The 19,151-nt window shown below is 40.7% G+C and overlaps 2 protein-coding genes across 4 annotated transcripts; both read left to right on the top strand.

Moving 5' to 3' along the window:
- Positions 1-65: 65 nt before the first annotated feature.
- On the top strand, positions 66-10,398 carry znf143b (zinc finger protein 143b). Of its 3 annotated transcripts, XM_018760100.1 has the most exons (17): positions 96-133; positions 2,162-2,203; positions 2,365-2,483; positions 2,617-2,709; positions 2,959-3,054; positions 3,491-3,574; positions 3,748-3,941; positions 4,599-4,673; positions 4,787-4,915; positions 5,708-5,783; positions 5,884-6,009; positions 6,127-6,306; positions 6,974-7,201; positions 7,752-7,891; positions 8,428-8,586; positions 8,781-8,918; positions 10,113-10,398. In XM_018760100.1, the coding sequence occupies exons 3-17, from the start codon at positions 2,372-2,374 to the stop codon at positions 10,194-10,196; spliced, it is 1,914 nt and encodes a 637-aa protein (XP_018615616.1). In that variant the 5' UTR covers positions 96-133; positions 2,162-2,203; positions 2,365-2,371; the 3' UTR covers positions 10,197-10,398. The 3 variants fall into 3 exon arrangements, with proteins under 3 accessions (XP_018615625.1, XP_018615607.1, XP_018615616.1); XM_018760109.1 differs by lacking the exon at positions 2,162-2,203 and having other exon boundaries at positions 66-133; positions 2,971-3,054; XM_018760091.1 differs by lacking the exon at positions 2,162-2,203 and having other exon boundaries at positions 66-133; positions 10,113-10,397.
- A 2,636-nt stretch (positions 10,399-13,034) lies between these two features.
- Positions 13,035-18,567, top strand: LOC108939307 (wee1-like protein kinase 1-A). The gene is made up of 10 exons (XM_018760531.2): positions 13,035-13,929; positions 14,679-14,890; positions 15,613-15,676; positions 15,756-15,928; positions 16,032-16,300; positions 16,396-16,479; positions 16,645-16,730; positions 17,493-17,663; positions 17,746-17,891; positions 18,023-18,567. The coding sequence occupies exons 1-10, from the start codon at positions 13,489-13,491 to the stop codon at positions 18,174-18,176; spliced, it is 1,800 nt and encodes a 599-aa protein (XP_018616047.2). The 5' UTR covers positions 13,035-13,488; the 3' UTR covers positions 18,177-18,567.
- The last annotated feature ends 584 nt before the right edge of the window (positions 18,568-19,151 follow it).

Below are 19,151 nucleotides of genomic sequence, written 5' to 3'. Positions count from 1 at the left end.
TGTCGTGACTTGGGGTCAGCCTATGTCACCGCCGACTTCTGTTCCCATACATGTTTCAGGGCGCCACCAACGCGGAGACGGTTTCCTGCCCTGATGCATGGTGGTCGGACGAAGGAATTGTTGGAAAATTTAGGTTAGTATATAAATGTGTTTGTACCCAGTGTACCTTTATTTCAAACAGCCATCTCCGAAGGGATAAGAGGCAGTAGGAGCCAGAGTCAGGGAAACTCGATGGCCGTGCATTCTATTAAAACGCAATAAAAACAATGAAACTCTGCAGTGTTTTATTATTAATTAATGGATTGCGCGCTCTTGTTCTTCTTGCTGCCGTGCTCGCCACCTTTGCTCCTTTGTAACATTTTCGTGCTTGTGCGGCTCCTCACAAAAAAGTCGTCGTTCTAGTTAGACAAGTCAAGCAAGGTTAAAAAGGAAGATATGCAAATTTTAGTTGTAACTATGTAAACGCACTGGTAAGACAGAACTGGTGCATGTGGAAGTTGATTCAAATTTCTGGGAGGTGTTTTGCCCGATGAATCCAGTTAGCTGGAGCCGAGGCGCGTGAGTGCGGCGAGCTAAGCGGCTGTTAGCCTCCCGTTAGCCGCCCGCCGGTAGCCGCTGTACTTGGTTCGTCAGCCGGCCTCTCGCAGTTTTCTTCATTTTGTTTTGGCGCGACTTAATGATCCCTTTCATATATTTTTTATTTATGTATACGTATATAATAGCTGGTTTAAGACCAGTGAGTGTAAAAATAAAACGGTAAATTTTGAACAAACCTGTTACCTGTGTGTTGTTAAAACACGTACATTTTTGCTTAGCACAAGTATCCGTGCTGTATTAGTACGTAGCTTTAATTTAAATATTATGAACAGAATTCACGAGGCTACACTAGTCTATGGGCAAATGTATCTTCCGCAGCAGGTTTACGAAAAATTGTGTGTAACGATTGGATTTTAAACGTTTTTTAGACGTTTAAAATGATTTGTGTGGAAGTAGTGTTTCTTTTCCCCCACATGATGATTAAACCTGTTTAAAATGAAGTACACTGTACAGCACAGGGAAGTGGTGAAATGTCCAGTTTCTGAGGCAAGATTCTGTGTTTAACTTGAACCCGGTGCCTAACACTTGTTTTGTTACATTTCATTGACATTTTTCACATGACCTCACATATATTATATATTTCTACATGTGTAATGTTACAGCGTTCTGTGAATTTTACTAGATTTTATGCAAAGAAAGTAGTTGATAATCAAGCCATGCATTTTTATTAGTTAGTTAAATATAATGTACAGTAAAACATGATAAAACCTAACTATATGAATTTTATTTATAAATGCATACCAATACCGTACCGTGGGATTTTGTGACAAGATTTTTATGAAAAATCTTGACATATAGACTGTATTGTAATTGCACAGTCTGATCTTGGCGGTTTTTTTTCTTCCATATACCTCTGTTACCGAAATAGCTTGCTGTAGTTGCTTTATGTAATTGCTGTTGAATTAAAACCTAAAACTGATGTATTCCATGCACAAGTATGCCATCTGTGATGGAGCTAGATGGAAGCAAACATACATTTTTATCCTGTTTTAACAGTACTTAAAGGGCCTTTAAGAATAGTTCATTTTGGCTACGTTTTACTTGTTTAAAACTGTTAACTCGGAAGGGTGAAGTCTCTTCAGAATGTTACGTATAACACTCGTTTTGCAGCTTAACCTGATGTTTTAAATTCAAATTTGTCATAAAAATATTAATTTGGAAAAGGGTATACATTTATCTGCATTTTGAAGAAAATAAATGTAATAAACAATGGCTCTAAAATGAACTTAAATATATTCATCATCATGTATGTCGTTTTGGAGAAAACCATGCAGTAAATGAATAAATGTACACGTAACTTTGAAGAAACATTTTCCTAACCATTTACTTAATTTTTTCAATTTTTCTTTGGTCTTAAAGCACATTCCTGGAAATCATACATCATCCATAACTCATTAAAGTAGTTATTGCACAAAACAGAGAAACTACATGTATAATTATTCCCCAGTTAAACTCTTCTATAGCTGCTGAGGAGGACTTATTATTATAACATGTTATTAAATTGTGCTGTGGATTCCGTGGTTCCTTTGGATGTGACACAAGTTTCCACAATCTTTTTCTACAGCTCAGTGGTTTCAACTGAGAACTCTTGAGATTCGTGTCCCAGGTGTGTCACTATGATATGTATTCATGTGTGAATTCAGAGTCAACGTATGTTGCTCCTCTGATGGACTTTGCCGAAAGCTATCATGGTACTTCTGCTTCTTCGCTGTCCTTAATCGGTCCTGCCGACTGCAGTAAGATTGAGCGGTGTGTGTTTATATGCAGGGCAACCATGCTGCTGGCTCAGATAAACCGTGACTCACAGGGCATGGCAGAGTTCCAGGCCGGAGGGGGGGAGGCCCAGCACGTTACACTCTGTCTGGCAGAAGCCGTCGCTGTAGCAGGTGGGCTCTCTGATGGCTAAAGAAACACCAACCTTTTGATTGAGTGTACATGCAGTATGTATAATGGTAGCTGTCAGTTATAAATCCAGGAGCGCTCTATGCTGAAGAGTTTTGTCTGTCATTGGTCCTCTAGATGGTGATCAGATTGAGAGCATGGACACTGTAAGTCTGCAGGCTGTGACTCTTGTAGATGGGTCTACAGCATATATTCAACACAGCCCTAAAGGTGAGTTCCATATTTACCATGGCCACCAACTTAAAAATCAACAGCTGATGCGAGTCATGAAAAAATCACAACAGCTCAGGCCAATGCAATTTTACTTCTAAAACACTCAACATTGGGCACTGAGGTCGTGATTAAGGAAATTAGCAAAAATCCATGTTATGGCAATGATAACAGTGTAAAGCGCAAGGGAGGAAATGATAGGGAGACTGCTAACCATCGGGGTGAACTTGCTCTAATTGAAAACTACAGTTTCAATTTCAGATGGGAAGTTGATGGATGGGCAGGTAATCCAGCTGGAGGATGGATCTGCCGCCTATGTCCAGCATGTATCAATGCCAAAGACAGGTATATTCTTTGGTGTGAACTGCTGACTCTAATTTTCCTCTTTTTTTTGTGAGCGATTGTCTTCTGATGGACTGGGGTCCTGTCCAGGGTTTACCCTGCCTTGTGTGCTATGCATCCAGAATAGATATAACAAGTGGTTAATAATAGTAGATGGAAGGATGAGTGAATGAATGATATTTTTATTCTTCTGTTCTTCTTAATCTGAAATCACTGTATTATAAATATAGTGAAAAGAAAGGTTTACTTCTAAAGATTTTCTGTTTCTGTAGATTGGTTTTTGTTTCAAAATTTCTAAATTCCGGACAGGTCTTAAAGAACCTTTCACGCTGTCTTGTCCAGCTAGTTCTCTTATTTGCTTCCCACATCACTCCTCATCAGACTCTTTCTAAAGAGGAAGTGAATTAGTACATGGTTTTACCATTGTGTGATCCTGTAGGAGAGGATAGTCTCAGACTTGAGGACGGTCAGGCTGTTCAGCTGGAGGACGGAACAACTGCTTACATTCACCACACACCCAAAGGTATGTTCTCATCTTCAAGTAGAACGCTTGTTTGTGATGATTTATCTGAAAACTGAACTGTCAGGTAAAGTGTAATTTTGTTGTTTCAGTCACTAAACCTGACATCAGTAAGCACCAGGCGACAGCTGGTTTTTACTAATATCTTCTTGGTTTCCCACGTCGTGTTTTCTCAGAGGTGTACGACCAGAGTGCCCTGCAGGCGGTGCAGCTGGAAGATGGCACCACGGCATACATTCAGCACACAGTACAGATGCCGCAGTCCAACACGATTCTGGCCATCCAGGCAGATGGTACTGTGTCAGACCTGCATGCAGACAGTGCCATTGACCCAGAGACCATCAGTGTGCTGGAGCAGTACACCACCAAAGTGAGCCACTTCATCCTGCTGCCTAATACAGAACTGATATGCAGTGTCCATCCAGAATTTTTAGAACCAGAAAGTCAAGAAACAAAATATGCTTTCATTAAATCCACATTTTAAAGTTAACTTATTTATTAGGTGCTTTTCTCAAAAGCGACAGTGGTTATGTAGTATTTAACTTTGAAGGTGACTTACAGTGCTAGATATATTACACTGAACTGCCTGCAATCTTCCACTTAATCTGTACAGCAGAGAAATGTTACATACTCATTGACACACAGGTCAGTTCTCCTGAAACACGTGTCTTTTGACTCTGGGAGAAAACCAGAGAACTTTGAACAAATCTGTGCAAACATGGGAGGAATATACAAACTTCACACATACTGAGCCACATTCGAACACAAGTCCAAATATACATCCCAGCTGCGAGGCAGCTGTACTCTGCGCTACTGTCCTGTTAGATTTTTTCTTATTCATATTTTGCTAATTGAAATTTGATAATCTTAATTACATAAAGGAAAGTCCCAAACCATTCCCTTGCTCTGAAAAATATCTGTGACAAGTGAAACAGCTGAAACATGGTCTGATGTGGACATGTAAATGCTTCTTGTTTTATGAGCATCTGAACTAATGGATGAACTTTTTGGTTGGTATCTTCCTCAGGTCGAGAGCGCTGAGTGCATTTCTAGCACAGGGTTAGTTTCCAGCAGCGAACCAGATGGCAGCGTCCAAATGCAGGTATCCTGGAGCTTTGCCAGAACGACACAGGAATGAAGAAAAGCTGACGTAGGAAATGATGCTGCAGTTTGTTCCACCATCCCATTTGAAGCCCCTTACTCCCTCTGATCTAGATCGTGCTCCAAAGTCAGGGCCAAGGTGGCAGTCGGAATGCAGCCAAGGCCCAGCAGACTGGAGAGAAGTCATTCCGCTGTGACTACGATGGCTGCGGGAAGCTGTACACCACAGCTCATCATCTAAAGGCAGGGCTCACACTAGATTGTTTATGTTGCTCTAGCTGTACTCATTTTCTCACAGCATCAGTCTCTGCCTGTTATCGCTCAGGTATAGAAATTTTTACTTCAAATTTATTTGACCTTTTTTTTGTGACTACAGTTACTACTGCTACATTGGCTCCTCATGTCACACACAGTTGGGATTGGTCTGTTTGTAACTCAAATGTTTGTAATTTACAAACTCTTCTTTGTAAATCCAATGTCAGTTTTTACCACTAAGTCACAGTGAAGACCATGATAATACAGACATTTCTCAATTTATTTGCTGGTTAGGTTTTGTAAAAACCCCAGCTAAAGGTATCATAAAAAGTATCCTCAGACATTTTTTGTTGTAGTAACTTTAAAGTATTTAAAGTGATTTAAAAATAAAAAATACATAGTCTTTGGAAACTCCTGTTGCCGATATTTGACTAATTTATCCCATAAACATGTGCAACAGTCATCATCTTGTTATCGAACACCAACACTCAGGAACTCCAGACACCAGCTGTAAGCAATGTGGAGCTGTATTAGTGTGTTCCCACACTTCTGTTTGGATGCATTTTACTGCCAACTAATGGTTAGGTGCAGAAATGCATGTTGTATTTAGACAAGAAAATCCAATATTTTTAAAAATGAAGTAGTGAAGTAAATGTAATGAAAAATGTCTTCTGTCTTCTGAAATACACAACTTTAATGTTTGTAAAACATAGAGACAATGTAGTTTATTCAGTTTTAGTTTAATACCTTCACTTTTTAAAATGTGTTTTTTCTTTTAAGGTACATGAAAGATCGCACACAGGTGACCGACCGTATTTGTGTGATCATCTTGGCTGTGGGAAGAAGTTTGCAACAGGTGACCAGTTTTTCTTGACTGGCTTTCTCCAAGCTTTTGTGTAATAATACTTTGCCTTTGTGCTGGAGATTTCTAATACAGGCTTTGCTTTCCGTCAAAGGTTACGGGCTGAAGAGTCACATTCGGACACACACCGGAGAGAAACCATATCGCTGTCAGGAGATGAACTGTCGTAAATCATTCAAAACATCAGGGGATCTACAGAAACACATCCGGACCCACACAGGTTTCTATCCTTTCGCCTGAGTACTTTATCAAATAGAACAACAATTCTTCAAGCTTTTTGCATTATCCAGGGAGTCTGCTCACATCTCGCTAAGCTCTATTTCTGCTGATTCTGCAGGAGAGCGACCCTTCAAGTGTCCATTTGAAGGCTGTGGGCGCTCCTTCACCACCTCCAACATCCGCAAGGTGCATATCCGGACGCACACAGGAGAACGACCCTACTATTGCTCCGAGCCGGGCTGTGGCCGTGCCTTCGCTAGTGCTACCAACTACAAGAATCACATGAGAATCCACACAGGCATGTATCTGCTTATCTGCTACTGGTTCTTTAGGAAAAGGCCTCTCATAAGTAAAGGCATGTTGTGACCATCTTACTCCCAAACCGTTAAAGCACAGTTTTTACTTTTTTCAGACATTGTACCTGTACACAAGTGTAGGAGTGATTCTGTACTTTTAATAATTTTCCAATCAAGTCCAGACAGGAACATGAAGCTTCTTCTCTTTGACTTAAAGTTGGCACTCCTATAGTGAACATAATTCTGGCATTCAGTCTATAATATAAATAGAAAACTCTTTGTTGATGCCATTGTGTTTGGAGCCATTGCCTTGCAGTCAAAATACCCATGTTCAGTTACCACCTCCTGCTGAAGTAGTCTTGATCAATGTACTTATCCTGAATTGCCCCACTAAAAATTACCTAGCTGTAAAAATGGGTAAACAATTGTAAGAAGTGTAGTGTACAAACCTAGCTTTGTAAATCACTTTGGAGAGAAGCCTTTGCTAAGTGAATTAATAAATGAAGATATTCCATGGGCAAAACCCTGCTATCTTGCATATAATTGGGAGTTTGGTTCAGTGATGTTGAAAGCTGGAAGTCTTTGCTGTGCTCCGACCTTGTGCTGAGTTATGTGTGGCATCAAGACACTCAGTCAGGGAAAATGAACTGCGTCTGCCCTCATCCCCAGGAGAAAAGCCCTATGTGTGCACAGTGCCAGGCTGCGACAAGCGTTTCACTGAGTACTCCAGCCTCTATAAGCACCACGTGGTCCATACACCCTGCAAGCCATACAACTGCAATCACTGTGGGAAGACCTACAAGCAGATCTCCACGCTGGCCATGCACAAGCGCACGGCACACAACGACACAGAGCCTATTGAGGAAGAGCAGGAGGCTTATTTCGAGCCCCCTGGAGGTCAGGCTCTACATCTTGTTCTCATGGATACCGTGACCCTCACATATACAGCTCATTCCTGATGCATCACTGATGGCAGTTAAACAGTTCCAGATTTTCAACTTTTCTGCATGAATTTCACATTAAAAATAAACATTTAAAAAGATTATTGCAAATAATACTTTTATCCATGATTGGTGTTTTTTTTTTTTAATTCTTGTTAAATTGATAGAGACCTGTATCTACTAGCGAATATAGCTGTACATGAAAATGCATTGTAGCAGTCTTTGTCATGACACGTTATGTCACTGCTACATTTAATGGAGTTTCAAATTAATCATTAAAGTAGTAGATTTATAGGTGGGTCACTAAGTCATGAATCAAAAATTGCTGTAACAGTTTTACAGACTCTTTTAAGCAGTGTTTTGCTTGAGGTGTGACTCAGCCAGTTATCCATTGCATTATATTTGTCTTGATATTACTGTTTGTCATTTCTGGAGAGAAGGCAACTGGGACTCAGCAGTCAGAGCTGTAATATGTTACAACTTACTATTTTGTTTGCTTGACTCAGAAGCCATCGATGAGTCTGGGGTCACCTATGTTCCAGGAGTGGAAGAAGAGGACTCTGGATCAGAACTAGTATCGGCAGGAACCCCTGAGGTCATAGGTCAACAGCAAGTTGCCCTTATTACACAGGATGGAACACAACAGGTTTCTAAAAATAGTTTTAAATTGTGCTTAAGAATAAGACTTAAACAACGTTTCTGTACTTGACATTTTAGAGCAGTTTATATGATCAACAGGGGGTGCGGTGGCGCAGTGGGTTGGACTGCAGTCCTGCTCTCTGGTGGGTCTGGGGTTCGAGTCCTGCTTGGGGTGCCTTGCGACGGACTGGTGTCCCGTCCTGAGCGTGTCCCCTTCCCCCTCCGGCCTTACGCCCTGTGTTGCCGGGTTGGCTCCGGTTCCCCGTGACCCCGTATGGGACAAGCGGTTCTGAAAATGTGTGTGTGTGTGTGTATATGATCAACATGGTGTTTTTAACTTATACTCATTATATACTAATTTGTTATACAAGGGGTGTATTATATTGTATACTTTTTTCTTTTTATCAGTTGAGTCCAGTGCAGGTGTTCTTACATATTATCATAGATTGCATGCTTCTGGAAGGACACAGTAAGAAGTGAAGAATAGGGTCTAATTACTCATGTGTTGCTTAAAGTTTATGATGATGTTTCCTGTTTTATCAGGTCAGTATCTCTCACGGTGATATGCAGGCAATGGCTGACACGATTACCATGGTGACACAAGATGGCACCACCATTACAGTCCCTGCCCATGAAGCAATGCTCTCGTCAGGGGGAGCACACTCTGTTACCATGGTAACAGCAGACGGCACAGAAGGCCAGGTATTTTTGCAATGATATCGCTTATTCAGAAGAATTTTTGACACCATTGTTGACTCTTGGATGAATAAATGTTGAAATAAATCGACATCATTCTGCTGCAATACCATGAGGTAAAGAATTGTTATGTTTTGGACAGTGGCTGAAGTGATAAATTCAGACCTAATAGTTCATTTATTTTTGTATGTCTCCTGCAGGTTGCCATTGTGACTCCAGATCTGGCCACATTCCAGACAACACAGGCAGAGCTGAATCAGGAACACCAACTAGTAACTGCCAGTCCTCACCCTGTCACCCTACTGGCCACTTCCAACGGCACACAGATTGCAGTTCAGGTACGCCACCACTGGCCACTGCAACAAAAAAAAAAACAATATGGGTTTTTTTAGTGCAGGACTTTTTTAGTACTTGGCTGCTAATTATTCTCGGGAATAATCTTTCAGGGGACTCAGAATTCCCAGCTGTGCCCCTAATGACTTGGCTAGTTGGTCAACTGAATGACACCTTGAAAACAGTTCTGAGCTGTGTGTCATGACAAGGAGTAATGAGCCATTATGAGTTTTGTCAGCTTCTTTAACCCAGCCTTTTTGAAACTACTGAAATCTAGGGAGTGGTTTTATGAAGTCTAGGTCAGGTCTTTGGGAATAATGAAACATCATTTAATCATTGTAAGTATTGCCCGCAATGTTCTAGAAACCATTCACAAAGAAGACAGTATACTGGTGACAGTTCAATACTTAATATGTTTTAATGTATAGCCTTTTTATTTTAACGGAAAAAGTGTGTGATGGACAATCTGTATATTTTCAAAAATGAAGTGGGTCAGGTTTCTTACAAATGTGTGTTGTAGCTTAATGTTTTATTGTATAGCTGCATCTCCAAACACAAATTAATACATTACACATTTTGTGTGATGAAAAAGTTAAAGAAATTTTAACTGCTTTAACCAAGGATGATTATGTACATGTAGTGTAATGTAAATTATTTTGTTTCAAATAACTGTATTACTGACACAAAATATGAATGTATTTACTTCTGTTTTATCAATTTTGCTTCATTAATTGTAATAAAATAAAATAAAATAACGGCATAAACCAAAGTGAACACTCTAATCATCCCAGGAGACTCTACCTCAAATTTTACATTTAGCCTGTTACTGTGAACTGAAGCCAAATCACACCAAAGTGTAGTTTACTTTGTAGGGATTTGTGTGTCTAAGAAGGGGTGGAGGAGGGGTGAGGGTTGACCTGGTTCATCTAAACCATGGAGCATGCATTTGTGTTCACATTGAAATAATTTTTGGTCTAATGTATATACATTTCTCTGTCTATATTGTTGGTGCTTTGCTTCTACACTTTTACTGTTGCATCACATCAAGGGTTTACGTTGCCTCATTCCCTATGCCTTCAGGATAGGCTCTGGACCACTATGACCTGGCATTGGGCAAGCACTTATTGATATTGCATGGATGTAGCTCTTGTGTGCATTTTTTCCTCACAAATTTGAACACCATTTTTTTCTCTCTGCAGCTCAGTGAGCAGCCTTCCTTAGAAGAAGCAATTAGAATAGCATCAAGAATACAGCAAGGAGAGACTCCCGGTCTGGACGATTAACACATGTCCTCTAGCACAACAGCATGGACTGTTCTGGCAGAAGTAGTTTGGGAAAATGACATTGCAAAACAGAAGATAACAGGATTCTCACAGTTTGCTTTGCTTACAGTCATTACCATTAAAACACCTCAAACTGAAATGAATTCTCCTTGGATGGTTTATCTAATTGTGTATTCTTTTAATGTAAAAATTCTGGGAATGTGTGTGAGGTCCAGTGGTGCAAACTGATCCCAATGTTCACTAAACCCAAAGAAGAATGAGAATTTTGAGGGATTTATTTTTGGATGTAATGATGAACGTTATATCAGAATTTGATCATTTTTCACCTAGGTGATAACCTTATTAAATACATATTTACAGAATATGCTTAAAATTCATATATTTTGCTTTTGATGGTATTCAAATAAAAAGTGATATGGATTTGGTGCTTAACATTAAATCAGTACAATCTCTGATTCATCATTGCAGCTTCACAAACTGACATTTAATGAAAGGAGACATTCAATATTCCAAAAATTGTTTTTGTTTCCTTTTTCAAGATCACCACAGTTGGAATCCCCATAAAACTCAAAAAACTGAGTGATTCCAAGGAATATTGATTTATGTAATAACTGGGTTCTTAGGGGGTTGCAGAGTTCTTTGTTGATACAAATTGAGCTATAACCAATCGAACCCTAGAAGAAAACTTCCTTCAAAGCACTTCCAGGTGATGTCATAGAAAGACGTCAGTTTAAATGCATTTTTGTCTAGGGAGGGGCGATGACTCTGCTTGAGGCAGTGAAATATAGGTCACTCTTTAAGATGGATAAAAATACTACATTTATTTTAAAATGTTGATTTGAATAGTCAATCATAAATGAAATTTATTTGAATATTTTTTCCATTAATGTGTAACATTACTGTTAATTTATTTACTATATACACATGAATCAGAGTGGAGTTTTATCTGCCAAGTGTGCTGATGATCACAAGGAATTTGCTTTGGTGCTTTCAGACAATAGACAAAACAGACAGCTGACACAATAAATAAATAAATAAATAAATAAATAGCATATTTACAGAGTAAAAAAGAATAAATACAAAGTAAATTACAAAAGTGATAGGATATATTGTACTGATAGGAAGCCTAAAGGGAAGTGTTGACTGTTCATGAGGGTGATGGTCTGAGGGGAAGAGAGAAAAAAAAAAAAAAAACTGTTCTTGTGTCTTGTTGTTCTGGCGGACAATGCTCTGTAACAGCTGCCAGGGGGGCGAAGTGTGATGAGTTTGTGCCTGGGGTGTGTGGGATCAGTGATGATTTTGCCCACCTGCTTCCTTGTTCTGGTCTTCTACAAGACCTGAAGGGTAGGCAGGAGTGCACCAATGATCCTCTCAGCCGTCTTGACCGTCCTTTGCAGGCTAATTCTGTCCGATTTGGTAACCGAGCCAAACCAGGCAGTTATGGCAGTGCACAGAACAGACTCAATGACAGCTGAGTAGAACTGGATCGGCAGGTTGACTTCTTCAGTTGGCAAAGGAAGTACATCCGCTGTTGGGCCTTTTTCATGATGGAGTCAATATAGGTGTCCCACTTCAGGTCCTGGGAGATTGCAGGACTCAGGAACCTGAAGGACTCCATGGCTGACATGGTGCTGTTGTGAAGGGGGGGGAAGCGCTGGGGAGTTCCTCCTGAAGTCCCCAATCATCTCCACTGTTTTGAGCATGTTCAGCTCCAGGTTGTTTTGACTGCACCGGCCAGACAGCTGTTCAACCTCCCTCCTGTATGCAGACTTGTCACCGTCCTGGATGAGGTCGATAACTGTGGTGTCATCTGCAAACTTCAGGAGCTTCACAGAGGGGTCCTTGGAGGTGCAGTCATTTATGTACAGGGAGAAGAGTAGTGGGGAGAGCACACATCCCTGGGAAGCACCAGTGCTGATTGTGCAGGTGCTGGAAGTGAATTTCCCAGCCTCACCAGTTGCTGTCTGTCTGTCAGGAAGTTGGTGATCCATTGACACATGGGGGTGGGCACAGAAAACTGCATAAGTTTTGTCTGAAGGAGGTCTGGGATGATGGTCTTAAACTCCGAGCTTAAGTCCACGAATAGGACCCTTCCATAAGTTCCTGGTCTGTCAAGGTGTTGCAGGATAAAATGCAGTTCCCTATTAACTGCTGAATCTGTTGATCAGCAATGCACAACTCAGATAACAAAGGTGTGTTCAATCCAGCTCCTAACTGCTACATTATCCCAAAGCTAAGGGACTTTTATGAATCAAGGTTTAGAGTTGCTTATTTTTGTTACACATGCTGTTACACACATTTTTTCATGTAAACCACTGATGGTTGAGTCATTCTATTGCAGCTTTTGTAAGACGCTACTCCGAAATCTCATCACATTTGTGAAACTGTTAGGGCAGTGTCATGGTGAAAAGCCAAATTTGGAGGTGTAGTTGAAATATTTTGGCAATATGTATGGACATGTATAAAACGTGCCTAACAGTAAGGTCTTAATCATGCTATTTATGTACTAATGAGTCAAACCGTTTTCTTTGTGTAAAGTGATTATGATGTCACCCATGCACAGTGCTTTTTTCAGAAACGTAGAGTAAATGAAGATTGAAACACCACACATGTAGTTCTATGCCAGCACACCTAAAGCGAGACGTTGGATGCATCTTTTAACTTTTTTTAACGACGTCGTGTGACGATACCCCTCCTGGAGCTGTGAACGATCAAAGGTAACCGTTCGCGCCAAAGTTGCGTCAAGTGTCAAGACCCCTGCGCTGCTTCCGTTTGAAACCCAGTTGGTTTGCGCCTATTGGCTGAGTGCTACGTCACATGACCAACGGTCGCGGGAAGGTTCGAAGAAAGTTCAGTTGGGAGTGAGTGGTTGAAATAGTCGGATGGGCATCGTTACGTGTTGAATACGGAGACGCAGGGTGAGGGATTCGCTGAAGTACAGTTTTGATTAATCTATTTTTCCAGTTAGGACACATTATCCGAAGTTCAAACTGTTCTTTGGACGTTTTTGCCGACTTTGAAGGGAAGTCATTTCTTTTCGCCAAGGCGTAACTTAAGTTAGGGGCAAGGAGTTCGTTTTTTAACGGACGTTTTCTGACTAAACTGACAGATTTTTTTGGAAGATACTCAGTTGAGACGAGTAGGAGACTGTCTGTCATATCAACGCTGAACAGACAGTAATGTCCTAGGCTAAGGCTGTCACCATTCAGCCGTGTGAAGTGAAGCCGTTTATTTTCATTTACCTCAACACGTCCGCTGGTCTGGATCATCATCATCATCATCATCTAGGACTATGAGCCTCGGCTTTTCCACTCCCGAGATGGACCCCGTCCGACAAAAGTTGTTCTTCTCTCCGACTCCGAGCGATGGGGAAGAGGAGCGGGAAGATGAGGGCAACAACAGCGCCGGAGCCGAGTCCGGCTTCGCCGAAATGGCCTCGCCGCCGCGGGGGTCGGGCGGGGATGCCGATGCGGCGGGCAGTCAGAGTCACAGTTCCTCGTCCTTGTCCTTCACTGAGACCGGCGGCGCGAGAGCCGACCATGATGACGACTTGCCCTCCTGGGACGAGGAGTATTATGAAAGGGACGGGTTCGGGTTCTCCTCCCCGGAGCGCCCGGCGTTCGTCCGAGAGGACCGAGAAGGCTCCAGCTCGCCCATCCCCGACTGCCCCGATACGCCGCCCCATAAAACGCTGAGGAATCTGCGGCTCTTCGACACCCCGCATACCCCGAAGGTAGAACGGGGGGACGCGCTGCTGAGCCCCTGCTGCTGCTTCACCTAGTTGTAAATGAAAGCTACGTCAAGCTTATATTTGACCACATCACTAGCGCCAGCAGCTGTAGTGTAGACTAGTACTTGAGCAAGCAAGGTACTTATAATTGCTCCAGTAAAAGTACGCCACCGGCTGTAGTGTAAGTGGGTAAATAATACAATTGTAAGTAGAATAACCTGAGTCGCTTTAAATAATTTAAAGCGTCAGCGTTATGAATATTAATGTACTGAAAACTTCTACGAATTTCAGAATTTTGCTGTTGCCAACAGACTTTTTTATAACGAAAAAACATTGCGTCTTGGGCAGCAGCAACACAATCCAGGACTGTTGATTTTCATTTTCGAAGCACTTCATACAAACCTAAACTTACTTACAAGTCACACTACAAGATAAAAGAAGCAGCCAGAGACAGAAAACTTAATCCGGACATGTCATAAATACTAAGTACCAACGCAACAAGGCAAAAAACAAACTCAATGTCTGAGTCGTGATGTTTCCCAGATTTGGAACACTGGGTGGCACTGTGGGGAAAGATGATTAAACAGTAGGAATACATATAGATAGAATATTTTAGGTCACATTCAGCTGCAGGTGCACCAAAATTCATTCAATGCCAAGCTGAATGTAACTGTATTATGAAGCAGCTATGTGGAAGCAAGATTAAGAAAGGTCCCTGACCCCCTCCCCACTTCTTTTGTCAATTTTGGTAGAGTTTGCTGTCTAAAGCCAGGAGAGTAGGTTCGGGCTTTTCCAGCCGTAGAGTTGCCCTGTTTAAGAGCGCACCATCTACCAGGAGGTCTACCACCAGTTGCAGCGGGAGCCAGACACCCCTTATCAACATAAATCCTTTCACCCCAGACTCGCTGCTTGTGCAGTCAGCAGCGCTGCAAAGGAGTAATAGAAAGCGCTCACACTGGAATGAGTAAGTGCCCTTTTTTTAAAAAAAAAAAAAAAAAAAAAAAACTGTGATGTTAATGAACTGGCAATGACCTGGGATGGGTGCAGCTATGTGGTTAAGCACACTAACCTGTAAATTAAACATTCTTTGCCAGTAACCTGTTGTAGTCGTGAGTGATGTGCTTAAGCTTTCATTGTTACAATAACATATCCATGCGTTCCCTGGAATGCTCAATAGCGAAGATTAATAAAGCCAAACTAAATGCAGTATAATTCTGGACATTACTCTAGTTAGCAATGTAGCAGATCTTGACTCCTTGGTATCCAAGTAAATTCACATTTACATTTATTCAGGAATAGCTTGTTCCTGTATTCTAAAATCTCTTGTAATCAAACCTATATTTAGTCTTTATTCTGGAGGATATTCAAACCAGAGATTGTACATTTTTGTACATAGACTTTTTTAAAAAAAAAAAAAAACACAGATGAACTAACACTATAAGTACAAACTGAAGGCTAAATACATTACCTAAACAACAAAATGTAAGTTTAATAGTCAGACCCACAGAATTCATATCAGTAATGGGCAGATAATGCCTGATTGTTGTGTAGTGTCTTTATTGGCTGACTTACGCATGATAAAAGTTGGGAGTACACTATAAGACATTGTTAATCATTTGACTCTGGTTGTCCGTTTATAGTATTGGATGTCTCACAGATCTAATGGAAAAACTTTGCCATTTGCAGCTCCTATGGAGATGATTTGGAGGCAAGTGATGGTGAATTGGAAGAAATTCATCCTCCTTCCAAGGTAGATGAAGTTGCTTTTCTGTCTTGTTTTTTATTATTGTACTCTTATTTGAGACTAAAGTTCAATGCTTTTCTTTCAGAGGATCACTGTGGTTGAAAGCAACATGATGTCCAGGTATGCTGCTGAGTTTCATGAGCTGGAGAAAATTGGCTGTGGGGAATTCGGTTCTGTGTTCAAGTGTGTGAAAAGACTGGATGGCTGCATTTACGCCATCAAACGCTCCAAGAAGCCTCTGGCTGGCTCTGTAGATGAGTAAGAGCATTTCCATTGCAAGTATTTTTTTTTTTTTTTTTTTTTTTTTTAAAAACCTATGTTAATGAATAGATTAAGCAATTTTTTTGTTTACCCTCTGCAGGCAGAATGCACTTCGAGAAGTGTATGCTCATGCTGTCCTGGGCCAGCATCCCCATGTGGTCAGGTACTATTCTGCATGGGCAGAAGATGACCACATGCTGATACAGAATGAATTCTGCAGTGGTGGAACCCTCTCAGATGTGATCAAGGAGAATTTCAAAACCATGTGTTTTCTGTCAGAATTGGAACTAAAGGACCTACTTCTGCAGGTAGCTCATGGCCTGAAGTACATTCACTCTATGTCGCTGGTTCATATGGACATCAAGCCAAGTGAGTTGCCAAAATTCAGTGGTGTTGTCAGTATCTTGTTTTCAGACATTTGTCAGAGTTAGTAGCGTTTATCTCCATTTTTTTTTTTTTTTTAGGCAACATCTTCATATCACAAAAAACCATTGCCTTTACTGATGATGATGACAATGATGGAATGACTACAAATGTTTACAAAATAGGTAAGCTTTAAAAAAAATCCTTGATATTAGAAATGCTGTTTTCCAATAATTAGGGGAAAACTGATTCAAACTGTCCATTGTTGAAGGTCTGCAGTAATATCTATTTTATATTTGAAAAAAGTCATCAGTTTGGTATTTTCTTAATATTAAATCCTTATCTTGGAGGTGATCTGGGTCATGTGACCACAGTGAATAACCCTAAAGTTGAAGAAGGTGACAGCAGATTCTTGGCAAATGAAATTCTCCAAGAGGTAAATATTTTTTTTTTAACATTGGTTTACTTTTATCAAATGCAAGAACTAGATACAAAATTGTCCAGAAAATTCCCCAAGAACAACACACACACACACATTTTCAGAACCGCTTGTCCCATACGGGGTCACGGGGAACTGGAGCCTACCCGGCAACACAGGGCGTAAGGCCGGGGGGGGGGGCACACACCCAGGACGGGATGCCAGTCCGTTGCAAGGCACCCCAAGCGGGACTCGAACCCCAGACCCACTGGAGAGTAGGACCCGGTCCAACCCACTGCGCCACTGCACCCCCTCCCCAAGAACAACATGATCTTATTAATTGCAGTAAAGCTTATGAAAATAATATCTAGGGTGTCATTGTTTTTACCATCCATATTATTCTTTGTGAGGACTTCTAAAAGGGCTAATATTCCTCAAGTTAGCCAGTCAGACTGACAGACGGGTCTCCATTTATAGTTGTAATTTTTTTTAAACTCATATAAATGGTGCTAGGAACCCTGCTTTCCAAAAGTAACACTAAAACAATACCATCATTCAGCAAGAAAACACAATGATTTTTCTTCTAACACATCAGACAAAACTTCAGCTACATGAGACCAGATTGACTCTCTATCAAAATTCTCCTGAACTTCTAGACATTAATTAACTTGTCCATTTCACTTACTTTTGTGTTTTTTAAATATTGTAAGATTTGCCTCTACCAGGCAAAGGTGAGTCATGCATTGAAGGATTTGACTTAAATTGTTAATGTTCTTTCAGGACTATCGTAATCTTACAAAAGCGGATATCTTTGCCCTGGCATTGACAGTCATCAGTGCTTCAGGGTCGGAACCACTGCCTCCAAATGGTGAAAAGTGGCATGAAATCCGACATGGCATGTTGCCCCACATACCCCAAGAACTGTCTCAGGAATTTCTCAGTTTGCTGAAGGTAAGCATCTGTGATGATGTCTCTGAAGACTGAAAAGTATTGTTTACTTACAATTAGAACTTAAAACTGTTGTTTCTTGTAGCTGATGATTGACCCAGATCCAGAATGCAGACCATCTGCATCAGCTCTCATCAAACATTCAGTGCTACTAACTACTTCCAAGATGAACACAGACCAATTGCGCATGGAGCTCAGCGCAGAAAAGTTCAAAAATGCTTTGCTGCAAAAGTATGTATTTTCTTTCCCCACCTTAACTTGTTTCATGGCAGGATGTGAAGGTAGAACCCTGCTAACCATTAGAAATTCTGTGGTGAATGTGGAACTCTTGGCAGTGTAGTAATTTTGTCCTTGTTTCACAGGGAACTGAAAAAGGCACAGATGGCCAAAGCAGCTGCAGAGGAGAAGGTGCTCCAGACAGTGAAGGTTCTAACTGGCTCCACTGTCCAGTCCTGCAACAGAGCATCACGGATTGTTGGCAAGAGGATGAACCGCTGCGTCAGCCTTACAATTTGAGTAATGTGCAAATCCCCGCTGAGAAGGGTGTGCAAGGCGTTCCTTTGCTGCCTGTCCTTTTGGGTGAGGTTGGATATCTTTGGGTCGCTTCCAGATTTTTTTTCTTTCCTTTTTCATACTAGAGATGTTATTTAAGATGGACCTACTTTCCCTTGTTCAGAATGAAGAGATTGTAATTTCCTGAAGCACATGAGTGTTGTCCTACAGTGGATACATTGGCAAAGGGAAGTCATGTACAATAGTATTCATTCTTTATGAGGATGGGACTGTAGATTATTGCACCTTTTAAAGTACCTTAAATCAGGTAAGGAAGCTGTGTCATCTGGTCAGATTGGGTTTTAAACTGAGCACTTTGAAGGTAATCGGGGAATCTGCCAGAGCATCTGCTGCTATGTTGGGGTTTTTTTTTTTTTTATAATTTAAATTTCCAGTTTGGATTTCAGATGTTTTGAATATTTTAATTCAACAGTTAAATGATACTGTTTTGTTAAATTTTTAGGTGTTTAATCTATTGCAAATTGACTGATGTATTCAAGTTATTTTGGATGCATCTGCTTTATAGAAATGTTGGAATGTGTTCTTTAACTTGCTTTAGCATTCTTGTTAAGTTCACATCAAAGTATTTTGATGCAAAATAAAAATGATTATACTTAATCTCTGCCATTATCAATATGTGTGTGTAGCATTAAATGGTCTTTAATTTGTTTCTGTTTCTGAACAAAATGTGAAGTTCTATCAATTTTCTACATTTATCTACAGTGTTTTTATTCCATATTCATTCAGCAGCCATGCCATGTTTTCCAATAAACTGTCAACCTTGTTTTGTTGTGTGTGTTTTTTTTTTTTTTTTTTTTTTTTTTTTTTTTCCCCCCCCTCTTTACTACACTGGAAAATTACCACACTAAAGTATCTTAGCTGTGAGGGTAACAAGAATATTGTATCCTCTGACATAGGATGGCCCATGCTGTACAGTGC

The sequence above is a fragment of the Scleropages formosus genome, chromosome 2 (genome assembly GCF_900964775.1).
Source record: "Scleropages formosus chromosome 2, fSclFor1.1, whole genome shotgun sequence".
Taxonomy (NCBI): Eukaryota; Metazoa; Chordata; class Actinopteri; order Osteoglossiformes; family Osteoglossidae; genus Scleropages; species Scleropages formosus.
Note: the sequence above shows the minus strand (reverse complement) of the source record. Positions and strands in the feature narration are given on the sequence as shown.

Coding starts and splice junctions, on each gene's coding strand:
- LOC108939307 (XM_018760531.2), top strand. CDS start 13,489: ATGAGCCTCGGCTTTTCCACTCCCGAGATGGACCCCGTCCGACAAAAG. Junction 14,891..15,612: donor AAGCGCTCACACTGGAATGA/GTAAGTGCCCTT, acceptor TGCCATTTGCAG/CTCCTATGGAGATGATTTGG. Junction 17,892..18,022: donor AAAAATGCTTTGCTGCAAAA/GTATGTATTTTC, acceptor CTTGTTTCACAG/GGAACTGAAAAAGGCACAGA.
- znf143b (XM_018760100.1), top strand. CDS start 2,372: ATGCTGCTGGCTCAGATAAACCGTGACTCACAGGGCATGGCAGAGTTC. Junction 4,674..4,786: donor ATGGCAGCGTCCAAATGCAG/GTATCCTGGAGC, acceptor CCTCTGATCTAG/ATCGTGCTCCAAAGTCAGGG. Junction 5,784..5,883: donor TGGGAAGAAGTTTGCAACAG/GTGACCAGTTTT, acceptor TTTCCGTCAAAG/GTTACGGGCTGAAGAGTCAC.